The sequence below is a fragment of the Mobula hypostoma genome, chromosome 9 (genome assembly GCF_963921235.1).
Source record: "Mobula hypostoma chromosome 9, sMobHyp1.1, whole genome shotgun sequence".
NCBI classification, from domain to species: domain Eukaryota; kingdom Metazoa; phylum Chordata; class Chondrichthyes; order Myliobatiformes; family Myliobatidae; genus Mobula; species Mobula hypostoma.
The window spans coordinates 106,028,355-106,050,644 of NC_086105.1; the positions used below are offsets into that span (position 1 = coordinate 106,028,355).

The 22,290-nt window shown below is 39.1% G+C and overlaps 1 protein-coding gene across 1 annotated transcript in view; it reads left to right on the forward strand.

Moving 5' to 3' along the window:
* The first annotated feature begins 5,122 nt into the window (after positions 1 to 5,122).
* Positions 5,123 to 22,290, forward strand: part of metrn (meteorin, glial cell differentiation regulator) — a 39,630-nt gene continuing 22,462 nt past the window's right edge. Inside the window, exons 1-2 of the mRNA XM_063057418.1 lie at positions 5,123 to 5,472; positions 8,167 to 8,606. Coding sequence (XP_062913488.1) covers positions 5,372 to 5,472; positions 8,167 to 8,606 — 541 coding nt within the window. The 5' untranslated portion in view covers positions 5,123 to 5,371. The remainder of the gene's footprint in view (positions 5,473 to 8,166; positions 8,607 to 22,290) is intronic.

The window sequence follows — 22,290 nt, forward strand, 5'->3', positions numbered from 1 at the left end:
TAATGATAAGTGGTTTGGCATAGAGTACTTTATAAAATAAAAGGAACTCAGCAGTTGTCATGTTTTCCATGTTGTGCATCAAACCGGTGATGTTTTCTTGAAACTATTGCATAAATGTTATTACTGTTTTAATTTATTGAATGAAAAATAATTATGTAGCAAACAAAGCTTCCTTCTGCTGTGTGTTCTGGAATCAAAACTTATTTTTCCTGTATTGTGTTCAACAAAAATAACACAATAGTTTTGTGGCTGACTTTGTGAATTCAAAACTCATCAAATAGCTACTTGCTTTTCTACTGGCCTCCTATTGACAGAGTTGAACATGTGAATAGAAGTAATCATTAGAAAAGTGAAAGAATATCTTTTGAAAGCTTTACATTCTGTGGCATAGTTAAGCACAAGGAAATTTACATGCTAGGAATCTGAAAATACATAACAAATCCGTCATTGCCTCCAGTCAGAAGAATATGATGGGTCTGAAAAATGGCATATCGAGGTTGGATGCACTAAGCACTTCTGGCAAATCATCATCTGACTTCTATCTTTTTAAATGCTAATCGATTTGAAATGTTTTTTCACCATTTTATGTTTCTACTCAAAAATTGCTACATGTTTTTGCAGATGACTTCATTTCAAGTTCTCTATTTTGACAATAAGTCCAGTGATAATCCATTAGCTTTATGAAGAAGCCTTATATTACACTCAACAATTAAGACCAGCTCCATTTTATGTCATTGACTCTAATAGGAAAGTAAGGAAAAAGAAAGCCTTTTTGCCCCTCAGATTAATTCTACCCCAGTTTGCAAATTGGTTTATTTGAATGCCTGCTTATTGCCCCCCTTGTTCTTTATCATTTGCCCTATTTGTTAAACAAAATACCTCTGTATCCAATTCAGTGTTAAGACTTTTAACCCGCCAGTCATCTTAAATACATACATTTTCAATTTCCATCATGCTTCCTTTACAAAGGTGTTTTCTAATTTCATTCCTAAGTGGACAAATTTAGGCATTTGCCTTTGTTCTGGATTTCTCCAACAGAGGAAAAGCTGTTAATTCATTTGTGTTTCTAAGACTCTTTAAACATCTACAAAAGATCACTACTCAAACTTCTAAACTTTACTCACTGTATTCCTCCTTTCCCCCCTCCTGGACTGTCATCTCCCCAAGCCAATGATTCAGGAACCAGAGCTGAACACAATATTTCAGCTGACGTCTGCCCAAGTCTCTATGCACTAAAGCAGCACTTCCTTATCATTGCTTTACAACTACTTTGAACTGAACGCCCTGTTGATTACTTTTTGTACTTGTACATCTGCGTATTGTGCTCTGTGTATAAACGCAGGGGAGGGTCAGATTGTTTTGTTCCTTCACAGCTCCTTGTCTCTGACCAGATAAAAACATCCATCTTTTACTAAATGACTGCATACCTCCCTACATCATCTCCTTCAGGAACAGGCAGGAGCTTTATCATTCATTTTATCTACACTTACCTCTTCATCTGTTGTTAAAATCCGAGGCATCTATGGGGTTCTTGGGCAAATATAATTTGCTGTATTTCTGGTATTAGAAGACATTCTGTGGTGTCCTACTTTCCAACTATTAGCTATTTATGTCCAAAGTTACCTCTAATTCCTTGTACATTATTATTCACAAACATTTTTCCCATGTCAGTTGTTAACAGCTGTCTTCTGACAGGCCATTATTTTTTTGGACACAATTGTAGATGGCAGATAGGCTGGAGATCTTCACTTTTGCATCTTGAATGCCACTTGTGTACTTCAAAAATATCAGAGGTACGATTTCCCCCCAATTCTTTTCTTCGTACATTATTATTGTGCTGTCCTCAAAGGCAAATCTAATTAAGATACCAGACTTCCTCATCACAAAACCATGTTGCTTATCCGCTGATTATAATGATTATTATGAACTCGGGACGTTTGACAACGAAAGAGGAAAATATTTCCCTAGTTCTAAGTGTTTAGATTGATTCCACTCGCTTAAATGCCTAATCCAGACCTTCAGACCCTTTGCAGTTTCCAATTATAGGATACGCCTTCAACATCTTCTCTCCGTCCTTCAGAGTGCTCGATAATCAATCACAGGAAGGTTGGCTTTTTTAATGTTAGTAGCAGGGCCGAAACATCTGCTATCTACTAACAATAAAAACATTCAAAGGCAAGTTTAATAAGACCCCAGGAGGCCCATCAAACTGCCTGGGCACTTTTGAAATGCAGAGTTCCACAGTGTTAGAGTTATACTGCACCTCTTGTAAGTTCAGATCAATTATGAGGTGGCCTCCTACGGAAAATCTCAAATCCTTCGCTCTAGTCTGCCTTGGAAGGTTGTTCCCCAACGTTAGTGGCGACTTTATGCTTCTCCTTGCCTAAACCGTTCCTCTTCTGTAAGATATAACTAGATTGCTCGATCGCAGGAACATTTACTAAACTGATTTTTACCTGTATGTTCAGGTGCAGTTTTAATTTATAATGTTTTATGTTTGAGTAACGGTTACGCCGTATATAGCATATGACACATTGGTGCCATACAATGTTGAAATGGTCTATTTGGTTTGTCACCCCGTGAAAGTGGAAGCGACAAGAGCGGGTGTTCGTAACCGGCCCTTTGCTCCGACTTGTGTTATCCCGTTTACGGATGAGTGGGAGGCAATTATGCGGGAGCGCGGGCACTGTACACCGAACCACGCTACTTGGTCCAGAGCTGAGAGAAAGGAACGAATAATTATGGTTGTAATCCTTCTCAGACAAATAATACCTTTGTTTCGCTTATCTGGAAATGTTTCCATACAGAAAATAGTGCAAAAATCCTGAAGTGCATTTAGACAATAGACGGACCGATTATAATTTATTGACTATTCAACTCAATGAACAGCGCTCATTTTGGCGGGATATGTTAAGTAGGGTCAGCCCTTGAAGTCTGGCGCTTGATAAACTGTAGGCGGTATTGAAACCTCTCTCCTTACCTCCCCACCACAACCATCACGGTTCACGGATTAGTCTCTGTGTGTGACTGACATCCACCGATTTATTTGGACCGCTGACAAGTAATAATTCAACGAATTCATCTTGGTGATACATTACAGCCCCTGGAGCTCGACTGAGATCCAGAAAACTATTGAAAACGTTTATCCTTTGATACAGTGAACACAGAGAGCGAGAAACACGACCTATTGCTTAGTGGGAATTGCAATGTGTCTTAGATTATTTGCCACTGTAGGGCAGGATGCTTAAAATATCGGTATTAATACCGCTAACCTTGGCAGGGCAGGCAAAACAGGGGTTCCTCGTAACACCAAAGATGAAGTAGAAAGGGATGACCCTGAGGTATTACGGCAGCCTGTTGGGAGAGACTGCCCCAAACAGTGGGTTACACAGCAGATTTCAGCTCTCTGTCTGCATACATCAGACTATCAATGATTGCGGAATGCGTGGCTCTCAATGCATCGCTGTTGAACAATCCGCGAAGAGTTTCTGAGGTTACATTGCCACTGAGAGATGCTAGACGTGTTGCTGGTCATTTTCTCTCAGTCAGCAATTTGCATCGAACTCCGCCCGTCTGTCATCTGGCATTGTCAGTGGATTTCTGCTCTTTATTTAAAATTTTGGCGGGCGGTACAACTATTTTAGATTTGTTTTACTCTATAAAGCCTGCAACAGTTTTATTTTCTTTCAAACCATAATGTATACATGAATTTATTAATGCTCGAGCGGGTTGAAGTGAAGGGCGCCAAGAATGCTAAATGTTCTTATGGAAGAGCAACGCAACTTTAAAAGGGCGGACAAAAGAGAATTCACATTTTCTCTACCAATATTAACCATATACCACTAGATAATCTGCCATCGTTGCAGTTGCTTCAAATTCATTTACTAGTATATATCACTAGGGGAAACCCCCGTTCTTTTCTTGAAGGATTGGGGCAATTTGCAATGTAATTTCTAAGCTGAGTATATGTTGGTGAAGTTAGGGGCAATTCACGATATTATTTAGAGTCGAATATTCATTTAAAGCCGAAACACTTGGAGTTTACATTCAATTACACTTGGGAGTTTAATTGTTACCTGGAAGCCTACTTGTCATTTACTCGGCTGGTTTACTAAAATGTTCAGCGAACAATAATATTCCACTCTTCTGCCTACATTTAACCTTTTTAAAGTTGAAGGTCTCCACATGTGCATGTTGCACATTTTATGTTTATCTTAGACTTAGAAGATAGCGAAAATATGCATAATATAGAATAAAAATTGCACTACACTAAAAGGGTAGCAACCTTCCAAAGAATGTTCGTTAAATTTGACTGCAGTGTTTTTGAGAAATAATCAGTATACGTGATTCCTCGGTCGATATGAGGGCAGCAAACTGTCTTCTTTAAAAGCATTAGCATGGGAAAACGTTTATATATATATATATATATATATATATAAACGCCCATTTTCGTTTAGTCACGGACAACCGGGGTAAAAAGGAAAAATATGCAATGATTACTTGGAAAAAATGTCACATTAAACTTAGACTACCGGGCTCTGAAACGTGATGTCACGTAGATTTATGACAGATCAAAATGAGATTAATTTATGTGTAATCTTCTGAGGATACTTTAATATTTTGGTATTCGATATAAGGCGAGATTCTGTTGACGGAATGGTATTTACGTATGAATTTTATTAGCTACTTCTTCAAGTTACAACAAACATTGTGCCGGATGCATACTTGTTAACGTAAAATAAACCTTGATAATATTCTTAGAGGTTATTTTCTGGGAAGCATATACTGTATGGCACCCAAAAAATCTTCCTTAGAGAATAATACCTTTGCAGACTTCAGAAATAGATGAGAAGGAATTTGTTCAATGGTGTAGCTTATATGGCATTAAAATGATTTTAAAGAATTTGATCTCTGCGAAAACGTTATTTTTTAATGAGATAGAGCAATAAAAGAAACTCGTTCTAAGGGGCGATCGAGGTCTACGACATTGCCCTTTTAAAGATCCATGTGTGTGCCGTCGGTGACGTCACATGTAGGGGCGTGTCTCCGGTAAAACCTGCTTCGCCCGCTAATAGGCTGTCAGCAGCAAAGGACTGCCACCTTTGCGGGTTGATTGGCCAGGAAGGTCTGGACAGTGGAACAAAAGTTAACAGGCGGTGCAGTCTGGTCAGTGTATGTCAGTGAAAGAGGTTTGACCCTGAGGAATGAGAGGACAGTGAAAGGTCGGGACAGGCAGAGCGCAGCCTATTTGTCCAGCGGAATATCAATTATGCCCGCGTTTTGCTGCGGGATTCACCACCTTTCCCTCTGGTTATCTCTTCTTATAAGTTTTCCAGTTGTTTAACTCAGGATTACGTTTCTGGGCTTGAAGATGACTTTGATCACTCCTTTTGCACTTTGGACTTTTCTACTGTCCCTGCTGAAAACGGGCTATTCCAATTACTCTGTAGATCAATGCAACTGGAAAGGAAGGTATGGGGCTATTTTATTAATTTACCACAATGTGAATCAGTTGGAATACCCGATCTTATTGGGATGTTTCATGAACAGTCGCGAACGGGACAAAAAGTTGCTTTGAAGTCCTTTAGAAACTGCGCCCCCTGCCATCAGCGTAAACTTCTCAACCATGTTTGCGGAACGCCTTGTTAGTAGTTACAAAATTAATAAGCTTTTAACTGTTTTTCTGGTTCACGAGAAATGAAATGATCTCTGAGAAAGTACGCGAACTCCTCCAGAGTTCCTTGCATTGACCGCGTTTGAAAATAACAGCAAGGAGTCAAATATCGCCAGCGTTATTAATGCTATGCGTATTCCAGCGGTAAGCTGTTACCGATCACCTTCAACCTGATGAGATGTGTCAGGGAATTGCACGTCTGTCTGGGTTATATCAGATGTTACTAAGAAAAGCTTGGCTTCCATTAAACGATAGTTGGATATTACTCCCCCACACCTTGTCAGTTCCCGATGCTATTTGTTCACATTGCTCGAAACAGACGGGCTTTTGTATCAATATAGAACATTATAATGTCGAAAACAACTTTGCACATTATTTGAGCTCAGCATGAGAGTCCTAGGATTATTGTTTTCGATCATTTGTGGAGAAGCACGGCGTTGTATTAAAATTGGAACCCTTTGTTATATATTTGGCGCGCACTCTTATTGTAACAATTGTCTTTTCGATTAAGTGCAGCGATGCGCTTGACAGCAGCGGAATCTCACGCAATCTGTCCTCTCTCTCCCGATCGTGGGACTGACTTCCCACTTTATTCATGTTATAAATTTAATTTGTTCAAAAATATCTTTATGCGGTGGCGCACATTTGGGTATTGAGTTAAAGACACAGAATAAAACATGTGGGGAGGTGGATTCCTCTTGGCTATATTGATTATTCCATTAAACTGTTTGTCTTGAGTTCCTCGAGTTTCAATGGTGAGCTCCGTTCGTCAGGAAATAGGATCATATAGTTCGGACTGCGAAATTTAGACGTGAGCGTATTTTAAGCCTTTCGCGTTTTTATCTCTTTGAACGGCCCAAAGCAACAACTGCAGGTGGAATCGATGACTGGCATTAGTAAAGGTTTCCATAGTTGTTTCGACAGAAGATCAATTAAGCACCGAAAGCTGGGGAAAGATTGGATGGAAGTTTGCAATTCATGGAGTGAGTGGGTAGTCAGCAGAGGTCATTCCGTCCCTCTAGTCTATGCCGACTCTTAGTAACAAACATGTCACTTCACACCTCTCTCCCCAGGGCCCTGCAATTATTCTTTCTCGAGTCCCATCTAATTGTAGAGATCGGGTTTCCATCATCCCTGGAGATACTGTGCTGCGAGTCGCTATTACCTTGGACAAGGTTTTTCCGTGTGTCTTTTATATTTGCCTGTAACTCGGTTTCCCAGGTACTGGTGGGAACAACTAACTCTATCTTGGATATCACGGGTCTGTACACCTGCTAGATGTCCACTTAGCCCTTTCTCCAAGGAGAGAGATTTCAGCATTTCCAGTTGAACTCTACGGCTGAAATCCCTCTCCCTAGAAACATTCCAACACGTATTTTATCTGCCCTCCCCTCCAGTACTTTCACATACACGATCAGAATAGAATGTAATATTCCATATTTTGTTGGACAGTGCTTGCGATCGGCTCATTGCACGCTCCCTGCTTTTGTGTCCTGTGCCTTTATACTACCTAGGATCTGGTTTGCTTTAACAATCATTCTATGAACCACGTTCGATATGGACTCGCGGGCTTTCTATTCTCGCACGGCCTCTAAAACAAGTGAGTTTACATTGTCCCCTGCCCTTTTGCAGAACGAAGACTACTTCACATTTCCGTAAATTTCACCTGCCGCTCGGGTGTCCATTCATCCTTTATTCTGGCAATAATTTTCTACCCTCTTCATCACTTACAGAACTCCCAAGTTCTGGGTGATCTGTAAAAGGAAGTCAATAATAATAACGAAGTAGGAGTCACGGTGATCCCCCGTTTTCCATTCCGCTCCAATTTCTGCCTTAATTTCCTGCCCACTCTATCAATTATTAACTAAAAATGTTAAAGGACAGAAATTTTGGGAACATGCCTTTAAAATGGCTGGACACCCTATCTGAAATGCTTCGGTTCTCCTTTCAATGGACCAAACTTGAAATCTGCAATGGATGAGGAAAGAGCAGGGAGAGTTGTACTGTACCGCCAGGAAGAACGAAAGGTATTTATTTTTGGGGATTGCAATCAATTCCCATTGTCGTAGATAGAAACATAGATAGGGTGAATACCTGCACTCAGGAATAAAAAAAACTAGAGGGCAGGGGTTTGAAGTGAGAGGGAGAGATTTAATGTCAACGCGAGGGGCAACTTTCTCCCGGAGGGCGTTCAGTTATGTGGAATGATCTGTCGGAGGATGTAGTTGAAGCAGGTATATATCAATATTTAAGACACTTGGATAGGAAAGGTTTAGAAGAATATCGGTCAAACGCGGGTATCTGGGACGAGCTTAGATGGTCATCTTGGTGGGCATGGCCCGGGTGAGCCGAACGGCCAGTTTCCATGCTGTATGATTCCATAAATAATAGTGGGACATAATTAATTATGCTTCCACCGTGTTGGACGGGAGCTGATGTGTAGAGGTGTTTTTTTTTCTCTCTCTCATTGACATGCTTGTGTTCTGCCGCAGCGGCCTGTCCTTGGAGCCCGGCAGCGTGGAACAGATCTTCCTTCACTGCGCCGAAGGGGACGTGGAATGGCTGTACCCAGTGGGAGCGCTGCGATTGAGCCTCTCCCCCCGGCTTCCGTCGGGGCCAGCCTCGTCGACGACCCGAGGTAACTTCGGTCGCATCACGGCGTGCATTAAACCGGCCGAAAACTTTCGGGGGGCTCAGATCTACCTGGAGCAGGGAGCAGAACTGGAGTTGCTGGTCCGGGATCGGCAGGGAGACGAGGAGGAGGAGGGGGCCGCGCCTAAAGTTCACTGCTTCAGTCGCATGGCCGGCGAGAGGGTGGCGCTCTTCATCCAGTCCACACTTCAGCGGGACATCAGTCGCAGGATTGCTGCCTTTAAATACGACCTCCGCGGGGACTGGAGTTCCGGGGCACTGCTCCCTCAACAGGCTGAAAGTAAGGCGCCTTGCTTTCAAGTAGATGTGTTGGATTGACCCCAGTGGGGATCTTGGTACCTGTCATTAAAGCAGCGGTTTACTCTGTCCTCCCAAACCTCCTGTCATTTTATAAGGAGCCTGGCAATTAAATCGCTCGACCCTGTTATCTATAAAACTGTCAACAACTACAGAGAATTTTCAGAGTCCAGTGGTGAGGCGGTGACCCTTTTATAGAACGTGAAACATTCTGCATTATCCTGTGATCTTGTAGTTCTCAAGACTTTTGAGGTATTGACTGCTATAGTTTCGTTAGGGAAAACAGGAGAACTTCAGATCCGGTAGAACCAATGAATTGTTGTTGATGATTTTGTATTGCACATTACATGGGAGGTTAAGACAAAAGAACAAATTTAATAACAGAAGTCAGGGATAATAAACTTGATTCTGATTCTGAATATGGAGTCGGATTCAGCCAGTGAGCACCTGCTCTGCCATTCAATAAGGTCATGGCTGATCCAATGTTGACTTCAACAATACTTTCCTGCCATTGACATCCATAGTTTAGTCAGTCACCCTCCCTCTTGAACATAATCAAGGACTCTGCCTCCAAAGATCTCCGGAGCAAAGGACCAGGAGATTCATAACCCTCAGAAATTCCTACTTACTTTCATCTTAAATAGATGATACCTTTATTTTGAAACAATCCCCCAAATTCTAGCTAGATACCTCCACTAGGGAGAAAATATTCTTGGTATCTACTCAATTAATGCCCCTCAGAATCTTGCATCTCCCCTCCTTGAGCTCTAATGAGTGAGACTCAATCTCTCATCACGCACATCAATCCAGTAAACCCTCCCAGTATTGTTTGTGATGCAAGCATATTATTCTTTAATGGGGTAAACTAAACTGCATGCAGTACTCCTCATATGGTCTCAGCAGGGCCTGCAAACCTGCAACAAAACTTCCCTGCTTTTATATTCTATAACCCTTGTAATACATACCAGCAGTCTATCATCTTCCTTAACTGCTTGCTGTACCTGCACACTAACATTTTGTTTCATGTATCAGATGGGATTGTATCAAAAATATTTTGGAGTTATTAAAATAATTTTATTTCTCTTCATTTAATTCCAAAGTGAATAAGCTCACATTTTCACCATCTACCAACCTGCCCACTCACCTCACCTGTCTATGTCTCCTTTCAAACTTTGTGTTCTCCTCACAGCCTAATAACCCACTTATTTTGTATCATCACTAATGTGGATATAGTACATTCAGTCCTTCGTCCAAGTCTTCCATATAGGAAGTAAAAAGCTGATGATCACAATTTGATCCTATGGTACCCAATCCACAAGTTACTCGTTACTATTATAAATGTGTTACAATATCTTGACTTATGTTTTATGTTAGTTAGCCAATCCCTGATCAATGCCAGAATAATACCCCTAATGCCTTGAGCTCTTTTCAGGTGGCACATTATCAAATGCCTTCTGGAAATCTAAATGCCCTAGAAATCTAAATGCAATACACCCTTTGCCTTCCCTACTTGTTACATTCTCAAAATATTCTAGTAAATTGCTCAAAACCATTTCACTTTTATAAGATCGCTGATCTGCTTGATTGTCTTATACTTTTCTAAAAATGTTGCTATTATCTATTTAATATTTGTTCCAATATTTCTCAATAGTAATTGTTAGACTGACTGGCCAAAGGCTTCCTGGTTTGTCTTTCTCTCTCATATAACGGTGTTACATTTTCAGGTTTCAATCTTCTAGGACTTCTCTAGGGAATTTTGGTAAACGGCAATTAATATAACTACTACCTTCTTCAGCTTCTTCCATTGAAACCCTAGGATGCAGGCCACCAGGTCCAGTGAGTTGTGTTGGTCTTTAGTCTCATTAGTTTGCCTGGTATTTTTTAATCCAGTGATGGAGATTGTTTTGCTTCTTCTTCCATGTAGCCCCTTGATTGATTATTGTTTTGTGGATGTTTTTAATTCACTTTATGGTGAAGCTCAATTCAAATTAATTTAGAACCCTTGACATTTCCCTTTTTCCTAGTCTCTTCTAAGGGACCAATGTTTATAGACCAGTGTGGGGTAGTTTTGCAATTTTTTTTGTAAAATTTATATTGTTGGCTCTGTCTTGTTTAATCAATAACGAAGTGTATCTATCATACATGAAGTAAACCACCTTGCATAAAAAGAGAATGCTAGAATGCATTCATCAACATCTGAAAGGAATGATGTTGCAAGCATTCATAACAGTCTCATTAAAGTGTTCATGAATTTGATAATATTTGGAGAATTCTCCCAGTTAGGTTAATGATTTAACAGTAGGAGACTTGTTTTCCACTTAGTGGGAGGACGGTGGGAGTATGGGAAGTGGAAGGCAGAAGTTCACAGGTGCAGAGGAGAAACTGAATTGAAAAGTAGTTTTGTTAAGTAGAATGGAAGAAGAAAACATTTGGAGAGAAATAAACAGTCAACATTTCAGGTTGAAACAAGGGTCTCAACCCAAAATGTCGACTGTTTATTCCTCTCCATAGATGCTGCCTGACTTGCTGAGTTCCTTCAGAATTTTGTGTGTGTTGCTCTGGATTTCCAGTACCAGCAGAAGTCGTGGTTGAATCAGCAGAGCGCTTGTGTTTGTCTTTCCTCTGACAGCATCTCCTTGTCTCATTGGACTTTAATCTGGAAAACCTCTAACTTGCTTGTTCTGATTCCCTGGAGAATGGAAGGCAAAAATAAAAATGGAATTCTGGAAATCAGAAATATAAACAAAAAGTACTTGTTAGGTCAGACAGACATCTTTGAGTTAAACATTAACTCTAATTTTCCCCATAGATTTAGCCTGAGTTTTTCCCCCCAGTGTTTTCTGTTTTAACTTGAAATTTAAGCTCTTCAGGTCAAAGTTATCAACAATTCTTGGCTGAGTTGCTTTTAGAAGCAAAAACAACATCATGAATCCATTGTCTTAGGAACAAACTCCAGTTCACCCCTGGAGAGTATTTAAAGTTGTGAATTTAATAATGCGTTCTATTGGTTACATTTGCCATGCCATTACAAAGCTACAAAGTTTTGTGTATTCATTAACTTGAGAATTAGAAATATTTCTCAAAAGGCTTTGTAAAATTCTTAAGAATGATGTCTGAGTCAATTTGATTTAAAACAACTTTAAAGACTAAACATGACAGAAAACTTGGCAGCACTGGTTTGTGTGGCCTGTGATTATTTTATGCAATAAGTCACACTAGCTGTTTTCACATTGTATTCTGTATAATTAGAGGTTAAAATCTTCAACTGTTCACTGAAGCCCAATGGGTTCAGTCAGGAACATCTGGACACCAACTTGAAGATGGGGAGTTCTGACATTTATATTTCCCCACAGTTTGGTTTTTGCATGGCTCACACACACAGAATTCTCTAAGAACAAGTTCAAGGATGGAAGAAGAATGCAAGTGGATTGAGGGTCAAGAATGCTCTTGTGTTATAACCTCCAATAGCACCTTTGTGGTGGTACAGACAAAAGCCCAGTGTGTTGAGCCTAGTGTAAGACTGTCGTTTATTCAGAAGCTTGAAAGATTAAGATTAGTATAGTTGCCATGGTGATTGTAAAGTATTTTGTCATGTTGCCCTTGTTTGTTTTTTTAAAATAATGCACCATGAATATCGTTCTGGATTTTAATTTTAAAAGATAAAGTTAGAATAAAATTTATGGAGCAGATAATTTTAAATTTTCATTGAAGTAGCTGAAATTCGAAATGCCAAGTGAGCATTGTTTTAAGATTCTAAGCTGTTTTGGACACTCAAAACAGACACAATCTGAAGTGATCTCTGTGCAATTTTAAGTATAAAACTCCAAAACCTGTTTTGTCATGAAGTATTAAAGAGATGTTGTACTGATTTGTAAACTCATGCTTTATAAGTGTAATACACAAAAAGTTGGAGGAAACTAGCTGGTCAGGGAAATGAAAAGTTGATGTTTTTGGCTAGACCCCTTTATTAGGATTGGAAAGGAAAAGGGCAGAATAAAAGGGTTGGGGGAGACCTTCAACTGGCAGGTGACAGGTGAGTCCAGGTAAGGGAGTAAGGTAGGAAGGTGGCAAAGGACAGAAAAAGGGAGTGATAAGAGAAGCTGGAAGGTGATAGGTGGAAGAGGCAAAGGACTGAAGAAGAAGGGGACAGAAGACCATGGAATAAATGGACAGGATGTGAGTACACAGGAGGGGAAAGAGAAGGGGCAAAGAAGCCAGGAAAAATAAAACAGAGGGAAACATAGGGATTGTTTACCACAATTTAGAGATATTGCTATTAATGCCACCAGGTTGGAGAATACCAAGGCAGAATATGAGGTGTTGCTCCTTAAATCTGTGTCTGGCCTCAACATGGCAGTATAGGAGGCTATGCACAGAGATGTCAGTGTGGGAATGGGGAGTAGAATTAAAATGGCTGACCACCGTGAGATCCTGGCTGTTATGGAGGATGGAGCGAAGATTCTCAATGAAGTAGTTCTTTTCCTCCAAATCTATGTTGAGTCTTATTGACATAAAGGATGGTGTGTCAGGGGCAATGTTGCTTTATAAGTGTATATAAGTATATTTTAAACAATGTATAGAGGACATCATCTCCCCACTATTAATATCATGTAGTATGTTAGAGTCATAGGACACTACAGCACAGAAACAGGTCCTTTGGCCCATCTAGACTGTGCCAAACCATTAATCTGCCAAGTTTCTTTGACCTGCATCCAGACCATAGTCCTCCATGTGTGCTCTGGTCCTCAACTTGTATTCTATAGAGAAAAACATCGAAAGCAGTCATGATCCTTCTGGCTTCCCATCATTTCCACAATCTTTCTATGAAAGGCTTTTAGGAAGCTGCAGCATAGAGGTTGTACTCAAAGAACTGGAAAATTCTGAGTTTATAGTTTACAGGTCCTTGAAACAGGTAAGAGCAATAATAATCCAGAAAATGGACCTGTTCATTCTCTTGTCCATCCAGCATATTGTGATTGCACAGGATATCTATTTTAAGATTTTGCCAACCTTTTTTTGGTGGTTCAACATCAAAATTGATTTTTTTTTTTGCTTATAAACTGTCTGGAAGCATTTTAAGCTGGATGCTCCACTTTTCCACCTTTTGGCCATCTGCAGTAACTAGGCATTGTCTCGAAGGACTTGCAGAAGATGGTTGGTATGGCTTTACATAACTGAACTGATTCCAAAGGAATTTTATAAATGCAATGTGAACGCTGGTTCCCTGAGTTGTTTGTCCATTGCAATGCATCTTCTGCTCCTTGCCTCAGCATTTCTGCCATGCTCTACACCATATTTGTATATTTGATATCAAACATTGTGAGGAAGATGAGTATGGAGTTCCTTTATTTACCATTGTTCACTGCAAAAGATGATGGGGGCTCCCTTGTATACAAATAAACTTGGTCTTAAAACCTCCAGTGATATTTTTTTCTGCAGCTTGCTTTATCCAGTAACAATTTAGAAAAATAAGTAAATCAAATTTTGGGCCCTGGCAGCTTGTAAAATGAAAACCATATGAGAGAACCTCTTTGTTTATATTATTTTCTCAAATATCCATCTATGTTGCACTTTAGCCTCAACAGAAGATCTGGGGATGGCACTGGTGCTGAGTGTAGTGCAATGGCTACACAACAAAATACTAAATTTCAGGGGAAATGAGTTCTGATGGGAACGACCGTAACTAGAAATTCCAGATTACTTCTATTATATGTGAAACTAAAACTGTGTTTGCCCTCCTTTCACTTTCTGACATCCAAAATCCGCAGAGAGAATTGTTGAAAAACTGTGGACTGTTCTATCAATAGCAAAAAATATATTTTGAACTACTGTTTCAACAAGAATTTGTGAATAACTTTCATATCATTATAAATGTTCATATCATCAGTATTACTGTGGAGTAAAGGGAATTACAGAGGCATGAGAGAGGAGTTGGCCAGAGCAGCAATGGCTGGAATTTCTGAAAACTACTTGGAAGGCACAGGATTATATACATCCCAAGGAGGAAGATGTATTCTAAATGAAAGATGACTCTGTTGTGGCTAACAAGAGAAGTCAAAGCCAGCCTAAAAGCCAAAGAGAGGACATATAATAGAGCAACAATTAGTGGGAAGTAAGAAGATTGGGAAGCTTTTAAAAACCAAACAAAAGCCAACAAAAAAGTCATTAATGTGCAAGACACTAGCAGTATGGTGGAAGTTCCAGGTGACAGCGGTTCATTTAGTTACCATAACTAGAGAGAAGGTTCTTTGGAAACTGATAGGTCTGAAGGTAGGTATGTCACCTGGACCAGACGATGTACACTCCAGGGTGCTGAAATGGTGGCTGAAGTGATTGTGGAGGCATTGGTAATGATGTTTCAAGAATCACTAGATTTTGGAACAGTTCCAGAAGACTGGAAAATTGCAAATGCTACTCCACTCTTCAAGAAGGGAGAGAGGCAGAATGAAGGAAACTATAGGCCAATTAGTCTGATCTCAGTTGTTGGGAAGATGTTGGAGTTGATTATTAAGGATGAGGCCTCAGGGTACTTGGAAGCAAATGATAAAATAGGCCATTGAGAACATGGTTTCCTCAAGGAAAAATCTTGCCTGACAAATCTGTTGGAATTCTTTGAAGAAATAACAAGCAGGATAGACAATCAGTTGATGTTGTGTACTTGGATTTTCAGAAGGCCTTTGACAAGGTGCCACACATGAGGCTGCTTAACAAACTACGAGCCCATGGTATTACAGGAAAGATTTTGGCATGGATGAAGCAGTGGGTGACTAGGAGGAGGCAAAGAGTGGGTGTAAAGGGAGCCTTTTCTGGACGTCAAATACGATGTTAGCATTCATTTCAAGAGGACATGAATATAAAAGCAAGGATGTAATGTTGAGACTATAAAGCACTGGTGAGGCCTCATTTGGAGTATCATGAGCAATTTTGGCCCCTGATCTTAGAAAAGATGTGCTGAAACCAGAGAAGGTTCAAGGGAGGTTTACAAAAATGATTCCAGGATTAAATGGCTTGTCATATGAAGAGTGTTTGATGGCTGTGGGTCTGTATTTGCTGGAATTTAGAAGAATGAACTATTGAAACCTATCAAATGGTGAAAGGCCTTGATAAAGTGGATGTGGAGAGTATGTTCCCCATGGTGGGAGAGTCTAAGAACAAATGACACAGCCTCAGAATAGGGGGGCATCCTTCTAGAACAGAGATGAGGAGGAATTTCATTAGCCAGAGAGTGATGAATCTATTGAATTCTTTGCCACAGGCAGTTATGGAGGCTAAGTCTTTAAGTATATTTAAGGCAGTGGTTGATGGATTCTTAATTGGTCAGTGCATGAAGGGATATAGGGAGAAGGCAGGAGATTGGGGCTGAGAGGAAAATTGGATCAGCCATGATGAAATGGTGGAGCAGACTCGATGGGCCAAATGGTCTAATTCTGCTCCTATATCTTGTTATCTTATGGTCTTCTGGTGAACTGGACTGCTTGATGCACAAAAAGTTTAAACTATCATTGGGTCCGATCATTAATACAGTACCATCTTGTTCAGAACCCAAGAGTTGCTCTGTGTGAAATGGAGTTATGGGAAAGGATATTGGGTAAGTTCAGATATGCTGCGTCAGAAGTAGCAACCTAGAGCCTAACAATATTGCAACAAATACTAGAAAAAATTATTGGAAATGGAGAACAATCTGTTTGATCTATAAGCAAAGTTCAAAGTAAAATTTATTATCAGAGTACATGCATGTCACATACAACCCTCAGAGTCTTTTTTCCTGTGGGCATACTTATAGAACAGTAACTGTAGCAGGATCAATGAACAACAAACAATAAATAGCAATAAATATGGAGTGCTTGAAATAACAAGACAGAGTCCTTAAAGTGAAACCATTGGTCCTAGCTGTAGTGTATGAAGACGTCATTAATAGATTAAGGCAGCTATTTGTTCGGGTGTCTGATCGTCAATGGCATGGAGATGATTAAAACTGGTGTTTTATCAATTAAATAAGTGTACAGAAAAACAACTGAACTAAACATAAACAGACTTAGTGGCAATACTAAGCAGACCAGGTAGTATCTGTGGAATGGAAAACATGTCAATGACATTAAGGAATCAGAAACAGAGAATGAGGGTAAATTTACAAGGAATATGAAAGGAAACTAAACGTTTCTGCAAATATATAATAACAAAGATTAACTGAAGACAAATATAGCCCCATTACAGTCAGAAACAGGAACATTTATATCAGTGAACTGGCAGAGTAATGTAATACTTTGGTTCTGCCTTCATCCAAGAAGGCACACACAATGCTTATTGGTTTTCTTCCCACACATGTGGCCTGACTTGTGTTTTACCATCATTTCTATTTTCTGAAGAGTTAATGGTATTAGATAAGGTCATCATGGATGTACGAAAGGAAAACTGGCAAACCTATAATTGGTAAAGCAAGGGAGAATCAGTGGATGTGATACTTTCAGATTTTCACCAGTCTCATCATTAAGTCCCACAAGAAGTTGCTATGCACATGGGATGATATAATGTCCAACATGGATTGAACATTATTGTCAAATGGCAATCAATATATGAAAAAAGTGAGTATTTTGTGAGGTAGCAGTCAGTGATCTGGCCGATGGCTTATATTTGAAACAAGTAATATATGAATCTAGGACCAGAGGACACAAGCTCAGAATAGAGGGGCATCCTTTTAGAACCAAGATGACGAGGAATGTGTTGATACAGGTGGCTGTGGAGGCCACGTCTTTACATATATTTCAGGCGGAAATTGATAGATTCTTGATTGGTCAGGACATGAAGGGATACAGGAAGAAGGCTAGAGATTGGAGGTTGGAGCTGAGAGAAACTGGTTCAGCCATGATGAAATGGCAGAGCTGACTTGATGGACCAAATGGCCTAATTCTCGTCCTATATCTTAAGGTTTTATTGTCTAAAGTTTTCCAACAAAATGAACCTTAATGTGATTATAAAATGAGGTGTATACAAAGGGAATAAAATGTGTTTAAATACCATGATGCATTACAAGAAATGGGGATAAATGTGAAGCTGTGTACTCTGATAAAGAAAACTTGTCAATGACATTAAGGAATCAGAGACAGAGTATTTAATAGAGTATTTAGTAGAGTATTTAGTAGAGTAGTAGAAGTATTTAAATAGAGCTATAATGGGATCTGTTGATCTACACAGTGAGTGATCTGGGTGTCCCAGTGCACTAGTCACTGAAATCAAACCTACGGATGTAGCAAGCAGTTACAAAGGCAAATATTATATTTCATTTCATTGCAAGAGTTTTTTGAGTAATGGTGCAAGGATTCTTGCTACAAACTGAGAATGCTGGGAGATCACCACCTTTCTAATAAAGGGTATACTCTGATGTAGCATATTTGAATTTACCCAGTATCCAGCTATGAAGAAGTGCAATAAAGCTGAAAAATAATGTAATTGTTGCATTTTCTGGTAGTGATAACCTTGCCTTAGCTACAATTTTGAATACTGGTGGAAAAGAGAAGAAAAGCAAATCTGTATTTTTGGTACCACACACATACAAGCACATGTTAGCATAAACAGAATACTTACAGTCATACTTGTATTAAAAGTTTTGCACACTCCTCGGCTACCTGTCCAAACAGAGGCCCTTTTCAGACTTGGTCCAAATTACATTTGAAATGGAATCGAAAAACAGATGCACAGCATTACAACACACTGCAACTGAAGAATTTAAAAAAAATGATAATTTGTTTTTCAAGGAGCATTATGGCTTTGATACAAGTCTTCCCCATAATGAACGTACGCAAATTTTGTTACAAGTGCTCTCCTTGGATTAGATAAATCTAGATTAAGTGTGAATTTATCTGACAAAAAGTGTTGCATGTTAGCTCATGTTTTGAGTCAAATCTGTCAATTAGCTCAACAATAGAGGCTTGTTAGTGGAAGCAATATAACTCCATTCATAATTATACTTCAATTCTGAGTTATCTTATGGTAAAAATAGAAGTCTGAATTCATGCACCATGAAACTCACTATCATCTGACTGCTTCATTACAGTGGAGCAGAATGCTTTCAGTAAATTTTGCTTCCTAAAGTATAGCTTAGAATGACTCTCAATCCTGAAGCCAATGTAGCTGGGAATTATCTTTAATGTAGTAACTTAAGAATTACATTCACTAGTTATATTAATTAATAACAATCATATTAAAATACTGATCTTTACTAATTATGGTTTTGTTATAATATTTCATTTTTGTTATGTCCAGAGGTTTTATCTAAAGTTAGTTTATATCTTGTTTTGGGAAACCCTCCCTGATTGGCAGAAACAACATAGAGAAAATTAAATGATAACTTTGCAGAATTTTTTCCTCATTAGTATAAGTTTTGCTAATTGGGTAACAAGTTGATGAATGTAATGAATCTCTGGACCCCAATAACTCTTTATGGGATTAGTTTGTTGCTTTGTTTCAGCAGGGTAGGTAATCACTCTAAGTGCTAGGCAGCCAATGTGCAACATTTAGCCTTTATCTCCTTGATTTGTATGCAGACATACCTGCAGTTTCCAGCTTCAATGCAACAGTGGCTAATGATATATCTAGACAAGGAGGTATTTTGCAGCTGCATCATTCTTCTGTGTGTGATGTGACCTAGAGAATCCAGCATCATCCTCAGCTATCAACACTGCCTTGTCTCCCTAAGAGACTTGGGTGAAGTATTGAATAACTAGGGTAGCAAATCGTGGGGGCCTTAACTTTGCCTTGGGATAAACTGCTAGATTCAAGAGTCAACATTTTTGAATGTCATTTCCTGTAGATGTTTAAAGGAGATTGAAATAATTGTTGCTCTGGGTCCAGTGCAGCACAAAAAAACCCACAAAAGATAAAGGACACAACAATTTTTTTAAAAGCTCAGTAAATACATAAGATAGCTTATATGCCCATAAAATATCATTAAGCTGTACATAGGGACTGACAACAAATAATAAAGTAGCGGTGGATTTAGTGTTGATCAGCCTTATTGCTTGGGAAAGTAACTTTGAGTCTGGTGTTCTGATGGGAGTGGGACAAACAGTCCATCGGCAGGGTGGGTCGGATCCTTCATGATGCTACTGGCCCTTTTCCGTCACCTTTCTGTATACACGTCCTTGATGGCGGGTAGGCTGGTACCAGTGATGTGTTTGACAGTTTGGACTACCTGTGGTAGAGCCTTCCTTTCTGCTGCAGTGTGGTTTCCATACCAAGCAGTGATGCAACTTGTCAGGATCTCTCTGTTGCACATCTGTAGAATGGTGTGAGTATGGATGTGCAAAATTCAGCTCTCTTCAGCCTCAGAAAATAGAGACATTGGTGAGCTTTCTTGACTATGCAGGATGGCTTTTGAGACCATGAGAGGCTGTGCCAAGCGATCAAGAACTCTCTTGCCTCAACTGGAGAGCAAGGAGTTTCTTTTTACAAAAGCTTTATATAGGTAGACATAATAAGATTTCATCCGTAAACAGCTGGGGTCCATCAGAAGTAGATTTCCTGACCACTCTTTGGAAATTGTCATCACACCATCGACAAAATATAACAACCTTTACAGATATTATGCATCTCTTTGCTTTTTGAGATTTGTCTATGTAATGGTGCAAAAGCTAATTTTGTTAAAATAACTTAATTCTTGAGTTTTACAGTTCTAATGCACTTGTGAGATAAGCTTGAGTAATGCAAATTTGCCTCACTATATTTTAAGCTGCTTCTTGTATAACCAATCTCCACATTTGTCCAATAATGAAAGAAGCTTTTGTGTTTTCAAATGTAAAACTTCTGCATCCTTCAGTTCAACCTTTGAATAGGGTTCTCTTTCACCTCAGGTTTTTTGTATATGGGAAAAAAGTCTCTATTTCACTCTAGTGGGGGCAAGGTTAAACTTTAGCGTATGGTTCATTTGTCTTTAACAATACCAAGCATGTGTCACATCCAAATGCCTCCCTTTTATTGTTTTTGTTTTGCTCTTAAAACTCAGCAGCTGAGCTGCAATAATTTTTTTCATGTTCCAAATTCATAATAAATATATAGATGAGAAAATATGATTTCTAAAGAAATGGCATTTTAGTAACTAGACAAAGCATCGAGGATAAAGTAGCTTGTGTTATTAAAGAAATTAAGAGCCTGCAAAGAACAGATTTGTTGTTTGATTGAGCGAGCTGTTACGTAGATTTATAGATGTAATTTCTTTCAGAAGGAAAGCAAGCTCCTTTTGGATATGAAGTTTTAGTTTGCTGCTATTGTTATCAAAAGAATAGACCTTTTAGCATTCCATATGGTGCAGTCTGGATTTTGAACATTAAGGGAATAAAGAGTTAAATACTTGCCTAATCTTGACATCATAAAATCTAAGATATCTTCAATGTGACTAGAAGCTAACTGAAAGCAAAAATTTTTAGACCTATTGAGTAGTATATCTGTATTTAGATACAGTTTTAAATTGAGGATTATTAGGGGATAGGGTGGAGTTCATTTGATTGCCTATCTCAAAGCTCTTAACAAAACACTCATTGTATCTCAAATGTTAGTTAAGTGTCATATTTAGTAAAGAAAAGAACTGTGGGCACTTGTTTTCATATGCATGAGTCTGTGAAAGTGAGGTGTATACTTTGAAAGGAGCAGTATCAAAGCACAGGACAAAAGAATTAAATTTAAACTACCTGGGTATTGTTAACTTTGCAGAGTTGAGTTTCAGTACAGCTGGAACCCATACTCAACATGTGACCCATGTCACATTCTGTGTATGTGCAACATGGCAACAATTAACAACACATGGTGGATATGGTTTGGTCTGGAGAAAAGTAACTGGAAATGTCGAGATTCTGCTCAAATGTTTCTTTTGACTAATTTGTCTGGTTAGAAGTAACAGACTGTCCCTGGAGGAGGTAGTAATCCACGTAGTGGGTAAGTTTTGCTGACCTAAGTGTAATTGGCTTGTCAAAAAATTTGGACAAAGAGCAGCATTTAAAAACGGTTGCTGTATCTGTTTTGGATTTTTTCATTTGAATGTTAAAAGAAGTGGAATGAATCACAAACAGTTAAACAGGCTGAGCAGCAATACTCTGCTACATTATTCTGACGGAACAGTGAACTCTGTATAAATTCCTCAATGCACAACAATTACCCAGTGAATGGTAAAGTTAGGTAAATATAAAGAAATATTGAATCCCCTCAAATATTTCTTGCAAGGCATACTGGCTTACTTCCTCAAGGCAAGCAAATCCGTCATTTCCAGCATTGGTGCTGAATTTTTGCTGTCCATGAATTACGTTACCCATATGGTATTCAAAATCTGGCCCAGCTTGAATCTAAATTTCCTTGCAGGTTTTTGTTTTAGCTTCTTGCTCAAACCTGCTCAAGCTGACATCAGTATCAGAGTAATCAAAAATCATTTAGTCATTACCCTCCTCATGTTCTGTGAATACACTGTTGGAATAGTTCTTCCAAGCTTCTGTTCTGTGCTGAGGAATCACAGAGACCCACGTCCACCTTTGCTCCTGTCATGTTAACAATAATTTTATGTGATTCTTTTGCAGTTGTTTTTCTTCAACCGTACAAACCGAATTAGGAATAGGTCTTTCAGGCCTTCAAGCCTGCCTTGTCACTCAATATGATCAAGGCTAACCATCTTTCTCAGTATAATCATA